The following is a 20,915-nucleotide window of genomic DNA, read 5'->3' on the forward strand; positions in this document are numbered from 1 at the left end:
AGGCATGGGTCAGAAAGGAGGCAGACATTCACCCCTTGAGGGGGAATGGACTCACTTAGTTGGTGAAGATACACATGCCTAGGATTTGGTTCCTAATTCTAAAGCATCAGGTTTGATTGCATTGCATTCTCTTTACATGTCATATCTTTTGTTTGCCTTGCAATTTAGGAACCATTGTTATTTGCCCCCTATTTCTCTTGTTGCTTTTGAGAAAATTTTGCAGGTATTATTTGAGGATGACAGAAAAAGCACGTCGGACGACAATTTTTCTGTATTGGTAATTTTGATCCCTTCTCTTTGAAGACAGGTTTGATCTTACCACATGCTAGAGTTATGTTTGTCTATTAACCTTTGTAGCATGTTTTTATAAAAAAAAAAAAAAAAAAAAAAAAAAAAAAAAAAAAAAAAAAAAAAATTGGGGTAGAAGACGTAGAAATTTTATTTTATTTTTCTTGGCATTTCAGATATTGCATGTGTTTTTGCCTGATATCTCAGTTCATTGTGCATTAATTGGCTATGCTTATATATGATTGAGAGTTTATGTTTATTATCTGCCAAGTTTTCATGTGCATCTTAATGCTAGATAGTTACTTTTCTCATACGATGATTTTGTGCACTATCCAAGGCTCCCCTAAGGTACATTTTTTTCTCTAACTTACTGCTTCTAAAAATTCTAATAAGAAAGATTTTTTTGTAAGATGGTCAAATTGACTGACTCACTAGTTGAACCTATAATCTAAAAATTCTATCATTCTCTCTAAATTGCAGCACGAAGTGATAAAAGCATTCAAAAAATTAGTAAATATGGATAAATAAAAAGAGCCACTATTTATTGTGCTATAATTCTGTTTTTGAACTTGTCCCTAAATAAATAGTTAGTGATCATATCATTGCGGAAATAAACGGTCACTAAAGGACTAAGTAAAAGAAAAGTGTTGCATCTTAGGGGGAGTGTATTAGATGAGGGTTGCTAGGCCCTAGTAAAATAAGGTTTGACTTTTTACTGTTATTTCATTAATTTTCTCTCTTGTTTAGAAAATTCAGTTGCTTTAAGTTATATCAGTGAACTTCATATCTTATTGAGAAAGTCTTCACACACACACACACACACACACATTGCATGAGTTGAGTAATCTATTTAATATTTCTATCGATAGGGAATTTTGTGCTAATTGAACTCTTAACTCTCAATTATATCTCTACATATTTTTGAAATGCTATCTGAGTGCTATATCAGTTGATTATACATGCATGTTCTGAAGCTTGCATCTTAGGGGGAGTGTATTAGATGAGGGTTGCTAGGCCCTAGTAAAATAAGGTTTGACTTTTTACTGTTATTTCATTAATTTTCTTTCTTGTTTAGAAAATTCAGTTGCTTTAAGTCATATCAGTGAACTTCATACCTTATTGAGAAAGTCTTTACACACATACACATTGCATGAGTTGAGTAATCTATTTAATATTTCTATCTATAGGGAATTTTGTGCTAATTGAACTCTTAACTCTCAATTATATCTCTACATATTTTTGAAATGCTATCTGAGTGCTATATCAGTTGATTATACATGCATGTTCTGAAGCTTACTTTAGGGAAAATAATTTTTTTGCAAATTTTCCTTTAGTTTCTGTTTTTAAGTGTGAAGCGTCCGAACGGTCTCCTCTTACGTCCGGACAGGTGTGGCTTAGACAACTGGATCGTCAGGTGACTCGTCTGGGCGCGCGCGGTTCTGTCGTATGCTTATGTGGCATCCCACGTCCGGATGGGTTAGTGATGCGTTCGAATGAGTACCCTACTTGTTTAAGTATCACGTTTCAACCCTAGCCGCCGCACCACACTTCACTGTTTACTCAATTTTTCTTGAGTTTTTGTCTTTTTGGTGCTTTATTCTCGTGGTTTCTCGCGAGTTCTTGGCTTATTTTGTCCTCTTGTGCACTTTTATCTCCTTTCCAAGTATTTTGCTTCATCTTGTGCATTATTTTCAGTTTTATTTAACTGTTACTCTTTTTAGTATTCTGAAATTTATTTTGAGATAAATGTTAAAGCATGTTCTCTGCTGTTGTGTTTGGAATAATTGCTCTATTATTTATTTGGATTGTGTTGGGATCTATTGCTTGTTTGTAATTTTTGGGAAGTTCATTTTACTGTCGTTGTAATGCCGAATTTTTTTTTTTTTTTGGACTAACAGAATCTAATATCATTAGTATTATTTTTGGCAAATATTTTTTTCGTTATTTTTTGCATAATCATGTCTGCCAGCAGCTTTCAGCACAGAATCTGATAGAGGATAGAGGAAGGCATTGCAGCTTCCAGAGCCAGAATAGCAAACGAGCCAGTCATTCCAGAGAGGAATGTCGTCAAGGCTGATGTGATGGTAGCACCCTTTGATGTCATCTATGAGATCATTCAGACATATAATTGGGGCTACCTCTACAATTGTGCCTGCATTGTGCTCACTAGGCTGGTCACAGAGTTCTACACTCATCTGGAGGTTATGCAGGATGAGGATAGCGGCATTGTCCTTCAGACTTCTATTGAGGGGCATGTGATTCAGATTGATCCACAGGTCATCAGCCGAATCATTGGTGTACCAGTACTTTAGATTTCTGCCAGTCCATTCAATGAGGTTGTGGAGGCTCCCTCTTTGGAGGATCTTAGGGTGTTCTTTCATGCTATTCCTCAAGGCGAAGAGCGAGCGACAAATATAAGAATTGGTGCTTTTTCTCCTCGCACCGCCTGCTCGTAAAGATTGCCCAGCATAATCTTTGGCCTACTGTTCGCAAGAGTGATCTGATCCAGATGAGGGCTCAGTTCTTGTATGCCATCATTATGAGATTGCCATTCTGCTTATGCAAGCATATTCTCAATATTATGCTGGAGGCCCGAGATGAGAATACTACAGGACTTCCTTTTGGCTCATTGATCTCGCAGATTACCATTGAGTCTGGTATAAATATCTCTGGAGAGCCAAAGATGAAGATACAGGATCCCCTCGGCAATCAGACACTGATGAGGTCAAATGCCCAGCTGAGGCATGAAGGCCAAGATGAAGCTCCTTAGCCTCCTCCTATACATGTTGAGATGCCTGCTATTGCGTCATCTTCACAGACTGCTCCTCCACCTCCCCAGTCTGATGCGGTTTTGACTTAGATTCTAGCTTCTCTAGAATCATTGCATGGAGGTATGAGTTCGATGTAGCGGGTGGTTCATTCTATTAACCTCCGTGTGGAGCAATGCCAGCTGGATATCCAGGAGTGTCTCTAGCACCATCATCCGGCCCGTGACGACGAGGATCATCCTACTCTTGCTGAGGAGGATTGATTTTGTTTGGTGTCTTGTTGTTTTTTATTTTGAGACATTATTTTTTGCTATTCTTGTTTTATTTGTAAAACTTTATAACTTTGGAATTTATTTACTCTGTTTACCCTTGTTCTAATGAGACATTAAGGAGGAGTAATTTTATTTGCTGGTTTTTCTCTTACTCTGTTTTACCCTTTGTCCATTTGAGACAAAAATGGGGAGTATTTTTTGATTTGGACCGAGATTGTATTATTAAACAGGTCAAGTGATTTTTGTCCTAAAATGGCCAAAGAGGGAGTTTGTTAGTTTGTGATTGGCTGCATTCTATTGGACAAAATCACTTCTATGTAATGTTGTTTATTAATCAAGGATGCTGTTTATATTCAGAATCTACATTTCAGTTATGTGCTTCAAGAAGATTCTGTGTGGATTTCAAAACAGAGAAGTTGAATCCTTTGCATCCGTTTGGACGTCCCTGTCAATCGTCCAGACTCTCTTCTATCAAGCAACATCTGTTCGGACGACGAGATATTTCTGTCCGGACTCCCATCTGTGTCTAGAAGCTTCGAACTATTCCAGGTTGCATCTGTTCAGACGTCTTTGCAACACGTCCGGACGCTATTCAGTGTTCGAAAAGTAAAAGGATTTCCTTTCCAAACACAGATTTGGGAAGACATCTGCAACCGTCCGGACGTCAGTCTACATTGTCTGGACGCTCAGTTCTTATTATGGAAATTACATGCAGCAGAAGTGCAACCGTTCGGACGCTAGGGCAACACCGTCCGGACGTGTCCCTATTCAGGAAAGAATATCAGCGAATTTGGAATGCCAGTTGCACAATTGACAGTCCGGACGCTCTCAGCTACGGTCCGGACGTCGGTTAGAGAAAATCATATCAGGCTCGATTTAGGTATTTTGTAGCCTATAAATAGAGGCCTTTAGGTATGTAATTTGTATGAATTCAGTGTTGAATTCTTCTGTACTTAGAGAAGGTGTTTATGTAGACATTATGAAGATCTGTTAGCTCTCTAAGGGTTACTGGTGTGTGGTTACTTTCCTTGTGTGAAGTCTATCTTAGGGAGGAGCCTTAAGGTAAATGAATCCATAGAAGACCCATTCAAGTAGGAGACTTGGTTGTGAGACGTTCACGTTGGGTTACGTGTCAAAGTGCAAGATACGATCGTTACATCGGGTATGTGAGTGTTACTGTCTTTGTACTAGCTTTGTCATCTAAGAGTGGATTTTCTGGGTTTGGCTACCCCGGAATGGTTTTTCTCTTCATTGAGTTTCCACTTCATTAACAAAATATCTGTCTTATTTAAATTCCGCACTTTTGATATTTTGTTACACGTTGCACACATACACGGTTAAATTAGAAGTCTTTTTATTTTTCAATAGAGATAAGTTTAAGAACAGATTTATAGCACAAAAGCAGTGAATCTTTTTATTTATCCATATTTTCTGAATTTTAAATTTTTTTTATTACTTGGTGCTGCAACCTAGAAAGAATGCCAGAATTTATGGATTTTATGTACAACTAGCATGTTGGTCAATTACATTCCAGAAATGGTAATATTATTATTATTGATATATTTTGGTAAACAAAAGACCACATCACCTATGTTCAGACAGCAACTTTTTGATGAGCCACCGCCCACTTTTCGACCGAAGATCGGCAGTGTCATCTTCAATGATAGTAATACCAAGTTTCGACCGAAGCACCAAGATTGTCGATCAAATCCTACATTGAAAACTCGAAAACACACCACAAGACCTAAAAGAAAAACCTCAAAACTCCCAGTCGTGAACAGCAGGAGACGAAAAACTCTCAACTCTAAGGGTTTCGTAGAGAGAAAAACCTTAGAGAGAGGCAACCCTTATGAAGGGATAGAGTGATGAGATTTTGAAAAAAAGTTATCACAAATTTTAAAAATAGTTAATTAAATAATGATTAATATGGATTTATGAAAACAAATAAACAATCAAAATATTTACTTTATATAAGGAATGAAAGTTAATTGACCGGTTTGTGAACACAAGCAGCTCAAGTTCGGTTAAGAAAATAAATGAAACGAACTTAGACATTCAGTACTCGACTAGACAACAAGTCTTCTTGCAGGTCATGAGTTTATTGTAAGAAAGGACCTTATAGAGTGTTTATCCTAGGCCAAAAGTCCTGCCAACTAGAAATATTTCATGCATGCTACATATACGTATATAGATTATACAAGTTACATATATAATGTTGGAAGGGGAAATTTACATCCAAGTGATCAATATCGAAGGTAATGAGACTGGATCGTCTCATATAATACATAATGCAAATGCAACACGTAGAGCCTAAATCAGTTAATTACGAATTAAATTAAGTAACTCCAGAGGTTCTACTTCATCAGTCGTAGGTAGCTCAGACGCTGTTCCATGGCTGTGCTTCATCTTTCCCGGGGTTGGGTTTGCACGTATGAAGCATGTAGGTGCACGCTCCGACAGCCTCTCCAACTGTCAAGTAGATCCAATTTTGGCCTATGCTTTCGTTCAACTGGGATTTGTTCAGCTTCTTCATCACCTCGCCTCCAGGGTTGGCCAAAACAAGCTAATTAAGTAAATGGACGTGAGAAATTGAAGCATTCCTCTATCAATATATATATATATATAAGAAAATAGCAAGAGAATGACATGTTTCACGTACGTACGTACGTACCTTGAGCCCTCTTCTATCAACACTCTTCCTTAGCTCTTCAAGCATGCCAATTCCGCTCGTATCAATGTTACCAACAGCTGTGAACGAAAGTAATTTGCATGTACGTTAGATCAGTTACAGCTTTGGAAATTAATTAATATTGCCATTTAAAAACGAAATACTTTCATAAATACATCGCTTACGTACCACTCATATCCAGTATAACATACTGTAAGCTGGTTTCCCCTGAACATTTTATTCTGTCTTCCTCTTCATCAATCCACCTTGCAATCCTACATACAATACTTAAAAAATCAATTAATTACCTGAGAAAACTAACTGTTGGCCAATAAGTTGATCGAGTTTTAGTTTGATCTTTTGATTAATTAGGTTTAAAAGTAAAAGTAAAAGTAACTAATTTAGATTTAAGAGTAATTAATTTAGGCAGTATTGATTCTATGTTAAGATCGAGTAGGCCTTATTTGTATTTGATTAGTAATTAGATTTAGTACGCAGTTTACCTCTCTCTTAAATAGCTTGAATTGGCGAAATAAATGGGAGCATCAATTCCAAGTATGAGAATTCCGGGTACATTGTTGGCATTTGGGTATTGTTCAGCGTTTCTGTAAATCATGGAATTGGGAATGTTTCCAAGAGCCAAGGTCCTTGGTCTGGCAATGAACACAAGTACCCTCAGCAAAGATATCGCAACCTGCATTAATTAATTAAATTAATTATTTGTGATCAGTTAAATCAGTAATTAAAGAGAGAGGATTTTGGGTTGATATATACCGCTAGGACTAGGCCGATTTCGACGCTGCCAAAAACGACGCCGAGGTATGCACTCATGCACACTATGAAGTCGAATTTGTCAACCTTCCAGAGATGGATGGCGGCTTCATAGTCAATGAGACCGAGCATGGCGGATATGATTATGGCTGCCAGCACCACAAGAGGAGTGTAATGGAACAAGGGTGTCAGGAATAACAACGTAAACATGACAGCAATTGCCATAACGATGTTTGATACTGCTGTCTTGCATCCTGCATTGTAATTTACTGCTGATCGCGAAAATGGCCCTGAAACAAATTATATGTCATTATATAGCGGAAATATATATATATATATATATATATATATATATGGGAGATTTGTCAATGTAGATTCATTATTCATATATATATATATATATACCTGTAGTAAGGTAGCAAGAGGAGAAAGAACCAGCAATGTTCATCATTCCAAAAGCAATCATTTCTTTGTTCCCATCAATATGGTAATTCTTGAACATGGCAAAGCTTCTCCCTACAGCTATCCCTTCCTGCGCAGAAACATCAACAATATCGATCCCTTCTTCATCAGCATTATATAATCAACCACAACAAACTTAATTAGAATAAAGTATTTCGTAACCAGTTATTAAAAAATCATATATAAATCTAACTTTTATGTACCATTTTACTAAATTTTTTGCCTTTTTCATTCTGTTTTGATCATTTTAGTAGGCATTTAAATTTTAGTCCCATGAGTTTTTTTATTTAAAGGAAAAATTACTAAATTGATCCTTGGCGTTTGTGCTTAATTACATCAAATCAAGGTATATATAAAAATTATCTTACGACTCATTGTGGTTAGCCTTTTGTATCAATTAATTATTACATCAAATTCGGTCTATTTTTCTATTGGAGTTCATGTAAATTTATAAAAAATTTATCTCATAAATTAAAAAATTAAAGAAAGGGGCTGCCTCTCACCAATGAGGACGGCCGCCCGCTTTTTTTTTTTTTCTTTTTTTTTTAAATTACTAGAATTATAGAATTATAATTTATTTTTTTTTTTTAAAAAATTGTAATTGGAATAGACGAAATTTGTATAAAACTGAATGGAATGATAAATTTAGTACAAAAAAAAAAAAAAAAAAAAAAAGAAGAAGAAGAAGAAGAAGAAGAAGGAATTCGAACTAATTAATTTTTTTTTTTATAAGTGAAATAATTAAATTGATTTAACTTTGATGAGAGGAATGCTTACAGCGAGAGCTATGACGCCAGTGATGATGCCGGTTTTAATAGCTATTGTGAGATAAGGAGAGACAAATACTAGATCTCCAAACGACGGTGGATTGAGTCCCTGCTTCAAGTGTCCTATCTGAACAAGTATAGAGTTGCACGCATCATATCAGACCTCTTCAGCATTCACACAACACACCAGAAAACAATTCCTCTACAAACAAAATTACAAAAAAACAGGGATGACTGGCCAATCAGAACTGGTCATCATGGGGATTGGGCAAAGCACGGGAATTAATGGGACCCACTCAGAATGTCCGAAAGCGATGTTATTGGCGGGGCCCATCGTTTGGTAGTTATAGACGACAATACCGCTAGAACAATTACTTGGATTGGGCACCTCTTTTAACAGACACCGACATAATTTTATTTATTTATTTATTTTTCAGTGGTTCAAATTGAGACACTATTAATTATCAATGCAATCCTTATTACGGTGATTAAGCTAAATTTTGCCTGATGGTTAATCTTCAAGCAATTTAATCCAAAATCTTATCTGTTTTAAAATCCTCAATTTTTCTAACCAAAGAGTTTAGGGCATGTTTGGCTAACATTTTATATATATATATATATATATATATATATATATATTTTATTATTTTTTAAAAACATGTTTCGGTTGTTTTTTTAGAATTCAAGTTATATTCTACTAAGATTTTTTCTAATTTTATCTCAAATTTTCTAAACAGTCAAATCATAATTTCAAAAAATAAATTTTCTTAATATTAATAATTTTAAATATTAAGAAAATATGATAAACAGGCCTTTCTATATTGAGCCAAACAAAAGCGGCCCCATTATAGTTCTTGTTGTTTTTCTTTCCTATTTTTATTGATGGGATAATCCATCGTTTCTTGCTTGCTGTAGGCGTCTTGTTCTCTTGTTTTAATTAATGCATTTCTAATCTTGTTTATTAAAAAAAAAAAACAACGAAGGCCTAATCACACTTGTTGTGGTCCAACCTGATGCTCTATTGGACTGTCTTGCAGCAGCATGTCAGCATTGCAGTGTGTGATTTAGCCACAGAGAGAGAGAGAGAGATAGTAGAAAGCATGTCTCGGGGAGAGAGAGAGAGAGAGAGTAGAAAGCATGTCTCGGGGTTCTCACCACTTGAACACCGTGTTTCTCAGCATGGGTGAGATAAACTAGAAGGCTTCCCAAGATGACTGATGTCAAAGGCGCCATCGCTGATATCCAAAAGAACCTTGGCCTTCTCTTGCTCTGCATGTTATGCATCACCAATTAATAAATTATTTTGTCTGAAATCTAATCGTAAAAACAATATCTGAATATTTTATAAGTATGTCTTTATATACGTTCACTCACGTGTTATCCATGTGACCTAAGCATTTCTAGTTGTACAGTCACGTATGAATAGAATCTAAGAGTGGGGGGATAAGGGATGGACAAAATGAAAAAAGGTATGGTTATTTTCCTGCTTTCGACATTTGACTCGAGGGATTTTCTCCGAAATGGGGCCGGGGAAATGATGCTTACTTATTTTTCCATCTGCCTTATAATATATATTACAAGTATTATTTTCATTGGTGATCAGCTGAAGCCAAGTACTCGATCATCTTTGAAATTAAGTTTGCATAACTTAATTTGGAGTGGGAGCAGGTTAATTAGGTTTGAATTAAGACTCTTCACACATAACAAGAACAAATTTAATATATATATATATATATAAAGGAAAGATGCATGGAAGTTGCTTCGGACCTATAATGATAATAAAAAGAAAGAAGAAAAGGTAGATGCTTATTGAGAGAATTCAGGACAGCAGCCCAAAAAGTGAAGCAATTTTTATTAGAAAATCTGCTAGTGACGGCCTCTTCCTGAATATACCATTTTCCCTTAATTTCATGTGTCGTGATTTATTTAGTTTATAGTGGTATATATTGGTAAGACTTTTCTGACATGACTAATTAATATAAAGAATAAGCATCTCAAAAGAAGAAAAAAAAAATTTAAAAAGAAGAAGGAAATTTTCGAACATGAAAATATGGGTTAGATTCACTTACGAAGTGTCTGGTGCTGATAAGAAAAAAAAGGAAACAACATCCCAGCACGCCACTTTCCCACCTCCACTGTGATATACACCAATCATTAGATTAGATAATAAGAGAAAACAAAATTCTTAGAGCAGAGAGTGAATCCATTTTAGTAGGTTAGGGTGTATATATATATATCTTAAATAAATAAAAAAAAAAAAAATACAAACAAATCGGAGAAATTAGCCAATTACACTAATGTGACCATATACCTATAATCATCTTCTTTTTCTGTTATTGTAAAATTTCAATTCCCGTTTGAAAATTTTCAACCATATTTACATATATATCAAGTGGGATAATTTTTTATTAGCGACAGACAGATATATATATATATATTGGTTAAAATAGATTGGAGTTATTTTTGTTAAATAAATGGTTAAACTAGGGCAAGATTAAGAAGAGGATAGTTACGTACCTCATGTGTTTGGCTAAAGACAGAACGCATCACTGACACAAGATCTGTCCCATGGGTGAAATGTTCAAGGCCAAGGATCCCTTTTAGCTGTTGCAGGCACACCACAGTGGCTGCTCCTGCCATGAACCCTACTATGGTTGCATGTGATAGAAAATCCACGATAAACCCTAGCCTGTAGTCAAGTATAACATGATTTTTAAGAAAATGAACAAATTCTCAACACAAAATATAATTAACTAAACTAAACTATAAAACTAACAACAGACAAATAATTCTAGGTGTTTATGGATCGTGGTTAAAAGAAAAAATATACATAAATCCGTGACCACATAAGAGAGAATCGGATTAAATTAATTATTCAGAGATCGAATAAGAAAAGAGAAGAATTCTAGTAGAGAGAGACTATGAACAAGTATAAAAATGTTTTAGTTAACTCTTTCTTGCCAATTTAAGTGCCTATTATATATATACTTAACAAAAAAGCTACGTGCCTTTTATGTATTATTGTTCTTTCTGATCATATATGATCTTTAACTTATTTGCTCATATATATTCTTACCAAACCAGAAAGATAGGTAAGAAAAAGAAGGAACTTTCTTATGCTATTATGAACGTTTTTTTTTTTTTTCTCTGATGAGTTGTTCAATGCTAACCTCAATAAGCCTAAACAAGCCTGAAAAACTCCGGCGAAGAATGTTGCTGTGAAAGCAAGGTGAAGATAGAGCTTAGGATTTTCATAAGCATTAACTTCTTTCCCCAACATTGAAGCCGTGAGAAGTGATGCAACAGCAACAGTCCCCACAGCCAAATCTCTGGAGCTGCCCATAATAGCATAAACCAATGGTGGAACGAAGCTCGAATCTGCATTATATTTAAACAATCACCAAAACCGATTTTAAAAAAAAAATTACTCGTAACTAATGCTTTCGTGTGGACACAAAGTTGTAAAAGCACTCTCACATAGGCCAAGAATTGGAGGCAAGTTGGCTAGCTTTGCATAACTAATCCCCTGAGGGATTGCCAAGCTAGCGATAGTGATCCCAGCAATAAGGTCAGATTTCAAGAAGTCTAACGTATAGCGAGGCGCCCATTCGAGGATTGGCAAAAAGTAGTTCAGGCCGAGAATCAGTTTTCTTGATGGTGGCTGGTTCTTGAACTGCCTTAGCGGGTCATCGGGGAAGAAAGTCTCTTTGAGAGCGTTCTTCAGTGACTTCACAAACGGTTGCGGGGGAGGAATTGCTACGCGGTGCGCGCACTCCACGCTTGAAGGGTACACAGGGTCGGCGTTTCCCATGCGCGCGTGTGCCAAAGTTTGAAGGTAGTTGTAGTAGTAGATCACTCAGAGAAATGTGGTGGTTGTAATGGAGGATTGATAGAGGGTGTGCAGCTTGATGATGGAAGTTGTGATAGACTGCTATGCCCTTTATACAAGTGGGGAATGGTGTGGGAATATTCTTTTAAATCTTGAGTGCGTTAACGGGTCCCATATGCAAGCCTATGTGTAACAGGACACATTACAAATTTTTTTAGCAGCACGCCTCGAGACTTTTCTGTTCATCTTTTCTCCCTGACAAAAAGCTAGCTAGGAGGAAAATCCTGGAAGCTAGCTCACCTGTTATATATTTTAGTCCAAGTATCGGAAATGTTAAAGATATATTTTTTTTTAAGTGCAACAGAGGGATTGAGGGATAGACAAAATTAAGGAACAAAAAAAGAAGAAGAAATTTCCTTTCCAAAACAGGGAGGAAAGGAATAGAAGTAAAAGTACAAGTGGAAATGCAGCTAGATGAGAATTTAGTTGCGGCCCAATTTGCCACATGGTGGACACAGAAGTTTGTATTTTGATTGACATAACTAGCTGACCAGCTAGTAGTGTGAGGAATGGTAGATAGAATACAGGAGATAGTAGACAAAATTCTCCAATCTTGCGTGATATCAGGATGATTAAGTGTCAATGTCACAATCAATGAATCACCTTCTAAAATAACAGAAGACAGATTCAAAGATAGAGCTATACGAGCTACCAATAAAGCTGCAGTAGCCTCACCGAAAATAGCTAAACATGGCGGACTAATAATAGTACAGCACTGAATAATAGAACCTGTAGAATCACGACAAATCGCAACTTAAGCCGAAAAAGATGGGCAAATAGCTGTATTGTAATTTAATCTTGTAAAAAGGCAGAATAGGAGCTTTCCAAACAGCTAGATGGGGAACAAGTTTATTGTTCTAGGCTAAATGATGGTTCTTAGCAATCCTGTTAATAATACGAGCAGAGATATCTAAAGCATTTGGAATCAAATCTTCATGGATAGCTTTATTTCTGACAAACCAAATTTGATCACAAGCAACAGAAGCAAAAATCTGAAACAGATGAGAACCTGAATTTGGAATCCCAATGGTACCCGGATGCATAATTATATACAACCAATTAGCCATAGAGTTAATACAAAGAGCAAGACTATCCAAATGCCAAAAAGAATTCCTCCAAACCACCTGAGCAATTGGACAAGTAAAAAATAAATGTAACAGAGAATCAGTAGGAAAAGAACAAAGAGAGCAAGAAATATCTAATGGAGAAGAGGGAATGGAAAAAGAAATACGACTCTTAGAAGGAATGATATTCCAAACCATTTTCCAAAGAAACAAACACAGCTGATGATTCAGTTTAAGTTTCCAAAGTGCTTTTCAGGTAGCATGAGGGAGAGGTGAAATGGTGGAATGACAATCTGAGGTGAGAAGGTGATGAGCAGATTTCGTAGTAAAAACACTCGATGAAGAAGGAGTCCAAAGAAGAGAATCAATACTATCACGAATTCGGATATTCAAAATTTCCAAGACAATAGCTGGATTAAATAGAAAATGAAGTGTATTCATATTCCAACTATGAGTTAAAGGACAAATGAGATCCGCTACTGACAAAGGGTAATGATTAGAAAAAGAAGGATCACGAGCAATAGGCTTGAAGTTGGATAAGGTTGGGATCCAAGGAGAAAACCAAACAGATAAGTGACTGAAAAAATGAGGAATAAAGCAAGCACCCAAAGTTAAGAGGGGAACAATAGCTTTAATACCATTCCAAATAAAAGGACCAAATGTCAGGGGACAAGTTAAAAGATTACCATACTTGACATACTTCCTGTTGAAGAGACAGACCCAAAGACTATCATGATCAAAGAAAAGCTTCCAACCCAGTTTCGTGATGAGAGATAAATTAATGTTCTTCATAAGCCGAAAACCCAAACTACCTTGATCCTTGGGTAAGCATAAAGAGCTTCAGGATTTAACAAATAAGTTACGGGATTCATCCCTAGGAAAACCCCACTAGAAATTTTTGAAAACCATATCCAATTTATGACAAAATTTATCAGATAGCAAAAAGAAGCTCATAGCATAGGATGGAATGGCAGAAGCAACAACCTTAACCAGGACTGTTCTGCCAGCTTGAGATAAAGTTTTATATCTCTAATCTTCAATTTTTCCCTGTACTTTATCTAGAATATCAAGAAAAGAAGCATGCTTAGAACGACCGAATAGTATAAGGAGCCCTAAATGTTTAGTAGAGGCTGGAGTAGCAACATAGGGGAGAATAGCCCGAATTCCAAAGATAGTGGAAGCATCTGTATTCTTACTAAACACAATGTTGGATTTTGAGATATTAACCGTCTGCCCAGATCAAGAACTATATTTATCCAAACATGTTTTAATAATACCAGCTTTATTAGAAGTAGCAGAAGTGAAGATAACCAAATCATCAGCAAAAAGCAAATGATTTAAAGGATCATAGGAACGAGATATCTTATAACCACGGAGACTTTGATGGAGCAATCTAGAGATAACTTCAGTTCCAATAATAAATAGAAAAGGAGATAAGGGATCACCTTGCCTCAATCCCCGAGAAGGTTTGAAATGTCCAAACGAGCTTCCATTGAGTAGACAGAAAATGAGGAAGTAGAAATACAGAGACGAATCCAATTAATCCACTTGCATGAAATTCGAGTTTTTGCATAATAGAAAACAGAAAATTTTATTCCATTTTATGGGGTCTTCTATATTGATATGACATCTTGTTTTAATAAAAAGAAAAATTATAGCTTGATTTCTCTCTCCTATTTTTATTAAAAAAAACGTGTCATATTAGCATAGAAGAACAAAATAAAATAAAATAAAATAAGTTCCAGCATTTCTCCTTCCCTACAGCCATTGTTGCATTACCTTGAAACGTGGTCTCATTGCATTGGATGTTTTTTAAGTAGCACCAAGCTTGACACGTGTCTCCTGAGTTTCCCACGGTTCATTTTCATCGAGATAAAATCATAAAATCATATCCAAACTACTTCTAGCATGAAAAGATTGAGGGTGCCAATGTATAAATACTTGGAAACCCACATTTTTTTTATCTTTTTTTTTTTTTTTTTTTTTTTTTTTTTTTTTTTTTTCATTTTGATGATGTACGTGGCATTGTCAATCAAACTTTAATAATAATAATAATAATAGTAATCGATAATAAATTAATAATTTCACATCAGCAAAATAAAATAAAAGTATGTTGCATGCATGGCATTACTACTCTATGCTAAAATGACTGATCTGGTTGATTAGCTAATAGGCTGATTGCGTTTTAGATTCAAGAGTAATGCTACCTCTATGTTCATTTTACGTATTGATGTGGTAGCATCACCTAAAACTACCACGTTAGCCAAATTAAAATGAAAAATTAAAATAAAATAAAAATAAAAAATTGCACTGTACCATATCGGAGAGATCTGGTAGTCAACCAACAAATCTCGCACGATCACTCTTGATAGCTTATTGGGGATGATCGTGGCTTTAGGTGCTCGTATCATCCTTGACAGATCAAGGGTTAGTTTTTGCTAAAGGTTTGGTGGAGGTAATCAATCACCCGTTCAGATGCAAGAGGGGTGGTCGGCCACTCATAGGAGTGGCTAGAGGTGATTGTCTAGCCACCATTAAGTAATATTACAGAAACTCTTTCATTTAGGCATTTTTTTAGGCTGACATGGCAGTCACACTACCACATCAGCATGCATGTAAGCTAACAGTATATAAATTTTAGAGTAATGTTTGTTGCACAACTCTAACAACTTTTTTTTTACGATCAACTATTTAATATTTAGAGTCCACATATATAAAAAAATAAATAAATAAATTTCAATGGTTGATAATAAAAAAAAGTAGTTAGAGTTATGCAAGAAACATTACTCTAAATTTTATTATGTAGGGCTAGCATTTATCTTAGATTCAAACCTAGCAATGCCTATAGGCCGCATGCAAAATTAGCTTTAAATTGTCTTTGTAGATCACTATGCTTATATAAATTTCAAATTGTCTTCGAATGGTAGTTCAATCGGCTGGAGATCACGCCTTATAAAACGAAGGTCATTAGTTTGAATTCCTCATTCCCCTTTTGTGTCGACATATATGTCAAAATATTTATATATTTCAAATTTCAAATCTTTTACTCGCAGCAGATTCTTCGGCGATTTCCCCACGTAATCACCACCCTACCTTATAAGATTTCCACCGAAAATATTTGGCATACCCCTCAATCCTTGAGATTTTAGATCTCACTAGCGCCCTACTAGCTGAAACGTAGCTTTGGAATTGTACTGCCAGATATAACATTTATCTACCACTATTTCTAGGGAAAAGTCAAATAAAAACATACACAAAATTAACGTCCATAAATGAATTATTTTTGGTAAGAGATAGACAATATTACTGTACAAGTAGGCATAAAATTGATGCTGACTCCTCAAAATTTGGTAACTAATTCAACTGCATTAACAACCACTTATGAATCTTGGCTAAACTAATTAATTAGGAGTATTCGTAAGTCGTTATACAAAGCTAGAGTGAGAGTCCCCTCTCAAGTCCTAGCTACTGCCTCTATTGATCGTACGTACTCTTGTGTCTTGTAATTAATGCTAATGTATAAATAGAAAAATAGAGACTGCTTAATTAATTTTTACCCACTTCCATGGCTTATAGATTATTGGTCGATCGAAAAGCCCGAAATCACTAGCTAGATCACATGATTAATTAGGACAGGAATTAAGCAATGGGAGTTTCATTCCCGGCCCAATCTCCTATCAATGGCCGGGCGCATTCGGTTAATTAGCTTTGCTTCCCTCCTTAAAGACATGCTACGACAGAATTACCTCTTTCGTTAACGATGGAACTGGCAATTCCGTCGTTCTTGAATTTGTTTCAAAGATTATATTGAGTGTTTTCATGTCTATTGTTATTTTTTGTTTTTAATGATTTGTCCACTTATGATTTGTAAATTATTTTTCATTGGAGTTTAGGGTATAATTTTTCTTGGCTCAAAGGTTGCTTTCAAGTAGGCAAGATTATTTTGATTTGAATGTCCACGAGAACATCAGTGAATCAGCACAGACCCATTTGATTTTGACACAAAAGATGTGTGACTCACCCTTTCTCTCACAAACCAAATCTTTGGGTCAAACTTGGAATACTTGCTTAAAGAATAAAAAACTGTTGCTTTTAACGGCCACGTTCGACTGCTTTGCTCAATTGCTCCAGTCGACTTGTAAAGCTTTCGCACTCGCAGTCACAGTTACAGGTGCTCTGTCCCGAAACGGAAACGGAAAGTTTGGACCCTATCTACTTATGAAACTTGTCAACATCTAACGTATTGAAGGTAGTAAGTCTTTATCGTTAATTGCGTCGGGAATGACGCGAATCAGCAAATGCCCTGAAAAATTAACTTCTATTTATTTATTTATTTATTATTTTTCTTTTTCAGAAAAAAAGAAAGTAGTCCCAGAGGTTTTATCATTTTAAAAATAGATAATTGTACGATTAGTCTCTAAAATTAGCCTAAATTACAAATCACTTCATATAGTATTAACACGAATTCAGAGATCCCAATGGTTGGATTAATTTACAAATCGATCTCTGGAGTCAAATTCCGTTAAATTTTTTGATAGATTTCGTTAAACGCCATGTCAGCGCTAATAAGATGGCGACACGTGTCCAGCTTAATAAAAAAAATATAAACATATTAAAAATAAATAAAGCTTATTTTAAAAAAAATTAAAATGAAAAAAAAAAAAAAAAGAAGCAAGGGGGTGGCTGCCGATTGGGGGTCAACCTGGCCACCCCGAACCACTGGGGGTGGCCGCGCGGCTATGTTGTTGATTGTGCGTAATTGCATCTTACTATGGTTTGCATATCATTGATTTGTTTAACATTCTGAATGTAGCATATCATTAGAAATTTGAATCTGTTGACTCATCTACTAGATTAGAGAGACCTTACTTGTTTTAATTGAAATTCACAAGCACTTTTGCATTAGTTCTGTGGGGTATGAAATTTGAATAGAGGAATGTGTATCATAAGATTTGTAGGATTATTTGTTGATGAAACCTTGGCTGTTTAATAAAAAAAAAATTATTTCACATTTTAATTTAAGTCTTGGTTGTTTTCATTTGATAAAATTCCTATGAATCTTGGGGTACACAAACTTTGAGAAAAATTGAAACCTCATGAGTCTATGTTAAATCTCACTTTGCATTTATTGGAGCATGTGTTGTCTCAAATTCCCAGCTATGAGTTAAATGATTTGTGATTTCTGATGTGATTGTGATGTTTACCTTGTCGAGCCTACTCATGATATAAGAAGCATATGTTTGTGTGGAAGTTTTTGGTTTGATAACAACATAATGCTTTAAAATGTTTGTGAGTATCATTTCTAGCAAACCCTCACGAGAGTTCACTCGTCCATTAGGGAATCCTAGTGGTTTAAAAAGCTTGTTGTATACGCTAAATGCAATCATCTCTCCCACGAAAGCGGATTTATGTTTCTTGCTTTGATTTTATTTTTCATTTTGTTTTGCTAAGAGACTAGCAAAATGTAAATTTGAGGGTATTTGATGAGTGCCAAATATTGTATATTTGGACCCCTTAATTTGCATTTGTTAAAGCTTTAACTTTGTTATTTTTTGATTTCTTGGTTAGTTTTGGTGTTTTAGTGTTTTGTAGGACTTTGAGATAAAATGTAGTATTTTTGTGGGACTTGTAAAGAAACAAGAGAAGAAGTCATTAGAGCCATCCAAAGCACGGGTGTTAGGGCTGACATGGTAACATCTTTGGAGAATCAGCACCTGGAAGGCACACAAGGGCTCAAGCACGATCTCGATCGAGTACATTGTCGATCGATTGACCAAAATAGTCGATCAAGTGACAATCAGGGCTGACGTGGCATGCGCGAATTCCAATGCTCTGACTACTGCTGACAATCCTATTAGGGTTTTTTAGGGGTAAAGACGTCATTTCGTAAAAGTTGGCCTAAACCCTAGCGTTCTTTTATCCTATTAGGATTTAGAGGGGAAGAAGTATCATTTTGTAAAAGTTAGGTTTAACCTAATCTTCTTCAATAAATACCACATGCTAGGCACTACTTAGAGCATCAATTTTTCTTCAAAGCATTTGTCTTAACTCTTGTATTTTCTTTTGTAAGTTGATATTTCGTTCATAATGGTTTTAATTTAAAGTTATTTAATTTTTCATTCTTCTTCTTTCTTCTCTTAGTCTTTTTAATTTATCAATTTTATTTAATTTTTTATTTTTTATTTTTATCGTTATTTAGTTTCCGTTATTCCTTCATTTCTCATTATTTTAATTTATCGCTTTCTTTTTATTTAAAGTTATTAAATTTATGTTCTTCTTTCTCTTATTCGTTTTTATCGCCTCATGTTTTCATTTCAAGAGTTTTTGGTGTTTTTAGTCATGAGAGGCTAAAATCCTCAACTAAGGTTAATGATGCAACCTCATCAATGATAACACCTATACTCTTGTCATGATATTCATAGATTCGATGTTCTTATGTAATATTCAAGTTCCATTTCAATTTATTAAATTATTTCTTTAGATTGATAATTTTTATTTGATGTTTGTTGTAATTCAACTGATGGATACATCAATTGATTTCTTTGAGATTGTGATATCCATTGTGATTTCCGGATATAATGGATGATTTCTTTTCTAAGGGATAATCATTGTTATTTGTTTGAGTTTGATTCATCAAATGTTTTCACGCTTTGTTATTTAAGAACTTGAATATTGTGCTCCTTGAATTGAATTTATGAATAAAATGTAATAGTAGGATGTTTGATTTGATTTAATGAATTTCGATACCTTAGTGTTTTTATTTTCTATTTTGCATTATTTACTCATTTTTTTTCTTTGTCCTTCAAAGAAATCCAAAATCTTGGCTCTATTTTAAACACTACAAAGAAATCACCATTTCTGGACGGTTTCAAACCGTCCATAAATGGTAAAAAAACCATCTGGAATAAAGTCCAGACGGTTTTTTGTGGACGGTTTAAAACCGTCTAGGATTTTTCGTCCAGAATCCGAATTCTTGACGGTTTCGGCAAAACCGTCTCGAATTCTAGACGGTTTTGCCCAAACCGTCTAGAATTAATTCTAGACGGTTTGGGCAAAACCGTCCAAAATTAATAATAATATTAATATTAATAATTTTTTTTTTTTTTAATTCTGGATGATCATCAATACTTTATTTATTTAATTTTTTTTTGGTCCTGCGGTCATAGTTTCTGGGTTCATCTTTTCGTCTTTAATTTTTAAGCCTCAGTATTTTTGTTCGGCAATATGCTCTGGGAAGCCTGTATTTCACACTGTCGTCGCCATCATAGTATCCCCCAACAAGGTCCACCTGCACCAGGAAAAAAAAAATCTAAATGGATCATCATCGGGAAAAAATAAACATAATAAATAAAGGAAAAAAAACAGTGTTTGAGCAACATATATGCATTGAGCAACAGAAGAGAAAAAAAAAATACAGTACAGATCGATCGTCGGTGAGATAAGAAAAACCAAAAAAATGCAAAACAGATTCAGAGAGAGCAACCTCTGGTGAAAAATTAAAAAAAAATGAAACAGGAGCTAGAGCACCTCTGGTCGTCGGTGGTCCTCGGTGGAAGTTGGTGGCCGGTCCTCAGCCTTCGCCGGATCTGTGTGAGAGAGAGAGAGTACTGTGAGGGAGAGAGCAAAACAGATCTAGAGAGAGAGAGAGAGAGAAAGTAAGACCACATACCTTCAAACGACGGTGATGGCTTTATGCGGCGGCCGGCGGTACCTTGGTGGCTAAAATGAGAGAGAGCGAGAGAGAGAGAGAGAGAGAGAGAGAGAGAGAACGTATAGCCATGGTCCATGGATGCAAAGAGAACACAGAGGGAGAGAGAAGGCGGAGGGAGAGAGATAAATTTTCAAAGTTCTCATTCAATGCGAATGAAGTACTCTGAATTCGCATTTAATGTGATATGAAATGAAGCGAATTCAGACGGTTTGGAAAACCAAACCGTCTGTAAACATATTTTTACAGAAATAAAAT

General features: G+C 35.4%; 1 protein-coding gene across 1 annotated transcript; it reads right to left on the reverse strand.

Annotated features, from left to right (window-relative positions):
- Positions 1 to 5,273: 5,273 nt before the first annotated feature.
- On the reverse strand, positions 5,274 to 11,923 carry LOC133852346 (sulfate transporter 3.1-like). The gene is made up of 12 exons (XM_062289089.1): positions 11,474 to 11,923; positions 11,167 to 11,374; positions 10,514 to 10,685; positions 10,066 to 10,131; positions 9,152 to 9,265; positions 8,007 to 8,123; positions 7,173 to 7,299; positions 6,771 to 7,057; positions 6,500 to 6,690; positions 6,186 to 6,271; positions 6,000 to 6,076; positions 5,274 to 5,891 (listed from the first exon to the last, which is right to left on the reverse strand). Exons 1-12 carry the CDS (start codon positions 11,805 to 11,807, stop codon positions 5,706 to 5,708), a joined length of 1,965 nt encoding a protein of 654 aa, XP_062145073.1. The 5' UTR covers positions 11,808 to 11,923; the 3' UTR covers positions 5,274 to 5,705.
- Positions 11,924 to 20,915: the final 8,992 nt, after the last annotated feature.

Source organism: Alnus glutinosa, chromosome 12 (assembly GCF_958979055.1).
Source record: "Alnus glutinosa chromosome 12, dhAlnGlut1.1, whole genome shotgun sequence".
NCBI classification, from domain to species: domain Eukaryota; kingdom Viridiplantae; phylum Streptophyta; class Magnoliopsida; order Fagales; family Betulaceae; genus Alnus; species Alnus glutinosa.